The sequence below is a fragment of the Oryzias melastigma genome, linkage group LG18 (assembly GCF_002922805.2).
Source record: "Oryzias melastigma strain HK-1 linkage group LG18, ASM292280v2, whole genome shotgun sequence".
Classification (NCBI taxonomy): domain Eukaryota; kingdom Metazoa; phylum Chordata; class Actinopteri; order Beloniformes; family Adrianichthyidae; genus Oryzias; species Oryzias melastigma.
The window spans coordinates 21,524,027-21,528,928 of NC_050529.1; the positions used below are offsets into that span (position 1 = coordinate 21,524,027).

The 4,902-nt window shown below is 42.6% G+C and overlaps 1 protein-coding gene across 1 annotated transcript in view; it reads right to left on the bottom strand.

The window, feature by feature from the left end:
* LOC112156137 overlaps positions 1-4,287 on the bottom strand; it is an 8,801-nt gene extending 4,514 nt beyond the window's left edge. The window contains exons 1-3 of the mRNA XM_024288314.2: positions 4,125-4,287; positions 3,618-3,953; positions 3,318-3,434 (exon numbers count right to left, since the gene is read on the bottom strand). Coding sequence (XP_024144082.2) covers positions 3,318-3,434; positions 3,618-3,953; positions 4,125-4,194 — 523 coding nt within the window. The 5' untranslated portion in view covers positions 4,195-4,287. The remainder of the gene's footprint in view (positions 1-3,317; positions 3,435-3,617; positions 3,954-4,124) is intronic.
* Between the last annotated feature and the right edge of the window lie 615 nt (positions 4,288-4,902).

A 4,902-nucleotide genomic window follows, 5' to 3' on the forward strand; every position in this document is an offset into this window, starting at 1 on the left:
AGCCCACCACCACCCAGTGGTGCCGAGGACCCCCCTGCCCCACCCCAGGTACGAGCCAGGGCCCCCCAAGGGCAACCCACCCCTGGACACCCCAAGGCTCCGATGTAGATTGATCCCCTGCTAGATCTTAAATCTCGGGGATCCCACTCCCGGGGTGGGGAGGAGACCGCCGGGCCCAGGAGACCGGCACCCAAGAGACTAGACCACCAGGCCGAGGTTCCAAGCCCCCCCCGCCAGGGATGGGGTAGGGTACAGAAGGTCGAAGGTCCCACCTTCCTTGTGTGATGCATGCTTGTTTGCTTGTTAGAGTGTATATTTGTGGTGTTGGAGGTGTGTGTACTAAAGGGTGCAGTTAAAATTGGTGAGAAAGCCTTAACAGGGCACCTCCTGATTTCTCGCAGAGATGCCCCGTCACCCTCCCACCAGCGGCCCTACATGTCTATGGTGCGGTTAAAATTGGCAGGAGGGGCACTGAAAGGACATCGACTGTTTGCTGGCAGTGATGTCCAAGCACCCCCCCACCAAGGGTCCTAAATGTCTAAGGTGCAAATAAAATCGAGGGGAGGGGCAAATCCATGCAGCGGCCACAGGAGGGGAGCCACTGGCAGGTAGTCCACCCCCCGCAGCGCACTGCAATACAGACACCCTCCCCTTCACCTTAATGCATGTTTGTGTGAGGAAGGGGATATGTTGGGGTCAGTTGGCAGACTGACCCCCGATGGCAGACCCCTGTCCCCCCGCCCACTGATGAAATTTTTAAAGAGGTGCAGTTCTCGAGAGCAGGGACCAGAACCCGCACCACTGAGACCTGGACACCCCCAGGCTCCGATGTAGTTTAATCCCCTGCTCTAGATCTTAGATCTCAGGGATCCCACTCCCGGCGTGGAGAGGAGACCGCCGGGCCCAGGAGACCGGCACCCAAGAGACAAGACCACCAGGCCGAGGCACCCCCCCACCCCAAACCACCCCCCGCCAGGGATGGGGTAGAAGACTGAAGGTCCCACCTTCCTTGTGTGATGTATGTTTGTGTGTGTGTGTTTGTTAGTGATTATTTTGTGGTGTTAGAAATGTGTGTACTAAAGGGTGCAGTTAAAATTGGTGAGTACGGCATTGACAGGACATCTCCTGATTGCTCACAGAAATGCCCCGTCACCCTCTCACCAACGGCCCTACATGTCTAATGTATAATTAAAACCAAGGGGAGGGGCAAACCAATCCAGCATCCACAGGAGGGGGTCCACTGGCAAGTAGTCCACCCCCCACAGCGCGATACAAGACGACCACCCTCCCCATCACCCTAATGCAAGTTTGTATGAGAAATGGGGACAGGTTGGGGGCAGCTGGCAGACTGACCCCCGATGGTGGACCGCAGTCCCACCGTGATTAAACATGATTTTTTTTTTAACTTGTCCTGTCCAACAGCTGAGCCAACAGATGCGGGCTGAGCATCTAGTGTTGGACAGATTTTACTGTCACAACAGGGATTTATAGAGTATAAACCAATATTGTATTCAATGCTAAACTTTATTTATATAGATTATGTTTTGTTTGTTGTTTGTTTTGTTGGACCGGACGGAAAAGAAAAAGAGTAGGGGAGGGGGTTTGAGAAAAAAGAAGATGGCAACACAGGAAAGCAACATCATAAAACATCCAGGTCTAAATAGTGAACTAGAATGGGCGGGGCCTGTCTACACACACACTCTGTAGTTGCAAACACATCTGTTGGTTGACATAGTCGAAACATTTGAACTAATCAGAATGTACACAGTATAACTGCAGCTCACACACTTAATCATACAAATCGACACAAATAAAGCCTTTCATTCTGCCACACAAACTATTAGTGCAAACGTGAGCTGACACCTGTGCTCAGGTGAGTGTTTATGCTTTCCTAATGTGGATAAAGATGGAATGTACAAAGGGGATTAAACACGATTTTTAAGATTTCTAAGATTCCCATTTTTGTAGTTTTCTAGAAGAAGCCAAATCGTCTTCCTCTCTAAGTTCTTCAAGTCTTAAGATTAAGCTTTTCGCGCGTTTTCTTTCTCTTTCAACATTTTTGTCTCCAGCTAATTTCCTAGACTAATTCCAACATTTTTAGAATTCTTGAGGCTTTTATTTTGAAACTAATTTTTAACACAAGACCATTTGATAAGTTTCATTGTTCAGCCAGCTTTGCAACTTATACGTTTTGGTCACAAAACGGAATAGAAAAATCGTTCAACCACCCCAGAAGTTAAGAGACTGAATTGAGCAGAACCAGCATGGTTCTGGTGAGAACCCGCCTTCACTTCTACACCTGGGTGTAGACCTCGCCTCCATGGGATTAACCACCCTTTTGGGACGGATCCGGAACCAGATCTACAGTACAGACTACTGGTAGTTAGAGTAAAGATTACCTTTGATTTTGGAAATGTAACATCTTTGCCCCGTTTTAATTCCCCCTTTTGAGAAAAGCCTACATCCTCCACTCAACCACACACTTAGCATCCCTCATTCCAATATTTAGATTTTATCTTCCTTTTATTTTCATTTATCGATTTGTAGTTATTAGCTGAAACCTATATTCTATGTTCCACATATGTTGATTGCTTTCCATGCTTTTACATCCAGTATTTCTGCTTGTTTAACCTCATGTTATTCAATAAATATTAAAATGGATATCTTTGTTCAGATATCATTATTACTTTTTCATGGTAAAGTCAATTCAAAGGGTACAAACGACCTAAAGATGAGAGACTGATTGATTGATTATTACGTTATTGAGTAGAGGAAGCAGCTGATCATTAATGAGTAATATTTTTCCTTCATTATAAAGGTGGTACCCTGAGGATAAATTTATTAAATTTCCAGTTTAAGAAAATTATAATTTTTCAACCACCTTTGGGAAAGCATATTTCATATGCCCTCCATCTGTGTAAACAATTGAAAAAAAGGAATATTTTTCTGGTATTACAGTTAAGTGACAAATAGATTAATCCTTAACCCCTTCACAGCACTAATTCATAACGTATCATTGAATCCAGGACTCCACTTAATTTGGCATCAGCATGAATGGAACAAATATTGATGAATATTTTTTCCTGTATTTGGAAAATAAACATGAAAAACATGAGATGAAATCAATTCATCAATGAACTCGATCAATCTTTACACTTCTTTTAGAGAGTGTTACATAATGTAATATCAAGTATTGTAATTAATTCCTTTGTTTGGTTGGTGTTTGATGGATCATTTTCAAGATTCATCATTTTGAACCTTATATTTATTATTTCAAAATACATGACTGCAAACACTTGTGCACCGTTTTTCAGTACCTTTGCTCTTTTGAGGCCAGCAGAAACAGATGGTGGTGATCAGGATCAATGGCAACGCCACGGCCAGAGCAGCTATGGTGGTGAATGAAAGTTTTCTTGGTGGAGGTTCTTCCTTATCTAGATCCCAAAAAAACATAAAAACATAAAATCAAATACGAACATAATACAGATAATAATTAACTTTGATCTCTGAATGCTGTTACAGAAGATTTCGATGGTCAACAAACCTCTAAGTTTTACCTATAAATGTGTTCTTCTAGATAGAAAACGTTTGATGTGATGTTAGGGTTTGTCACTGACCTCCTGTCGGCGCGTCTCTCTGCTCCTCTGTGGCGTTTCCTCTGATGATCGTTACGTTTCCTTCAAGTTCAGTAAAAACTGGTATCTCAATTAAAACTTTACATGTGTAAATGTCCCAGCTCTGACTATAGAAGTTTGATAAGGTTGAATTAAGACATTTGACACGTTCACCTTTAAGGTAAATCACATCTTCAGCAATTTTTGTTTTATTTTTAAACCAAAGCACTCGTCCTCTTTTAATGCTCTTTGCTACGCAGCAGCTGATGTTCACCGTCTCTCTCTCAGAGACTTTAAAGTCTGCAGTTTGTGAGTTTTGGTGCAAGTTTGATGAAAAACCTGCAAACAGACACAAGAGATTTTAATGTGGTTTAAACATCAACACTCAGGATGTCGGAAACGCCAACAGGAGCTGTAGTTAAAGCACTAAAACTAGAGCAAAATTAGACTTTTAGAGACAGTAAATGTGGATTAAATGTTGAAAAATGTTGTAATTTAAATTATACTTACTTAAAGAGAAACACACAACTAAAAGGAGGCTGATCAGTAACGGCTTCATCTTTCCTCTTTCATTCATCATGCAAGACTGACGCACATCTCAACTTCTTTAGCTTAGCCCCGCCCCTTCTACCTAGCATGGTTTTCCTTTCCTTCACTCAGTCATGAACTTTATTTTCACTGCAGCATGAAGTGTTGCATCACAGTGATGCTCTGACCTTTAAATGCAGCTTTATCTTCACGATAAAAGGAAGTGGTGTTCCACAGGGTCCTGCTTTAGAGCCCTTAGTTTTCTTGTTTTTTTCACATTTGTTTCCGTCATGAAACTGTGAAGATGAGTCTATGTGCATCCATAACATGTATTGGTTGGCTCAAGTTAGATGATTGCACTGATATATGTGCATGTACATATCATGCATATATTTCCAGACCCACAATAGTCTTTCCGTTTAGTCTGGATGCACATACTGGAGCCTGAACAAAACAAGGAGCTCGGTTAAGAGAAAATATAGAAATTAGAAAATTGTCAAAGAATGTTTATTTTAGGAGATGAATCTTTTGAATGATTTTGCAGTTTCCACAGGCCACCAGTGATTGAAGTAATGGGGGGCATGGTGCAGAGATAGAGCGGTTGACGTCTGAACGGAACATTGTAGATGTGGTTCCCCCCTTGCCCACTCATTGAAGTGCTCTTGCCTAAAACACTCATTGAATTTGGTTGTCATAGATTGGTGTTAGGGTTCGGCAGCAGAGCCAAAATCAGTGTGAGAAAGTATGAGGCAAGGCAAGG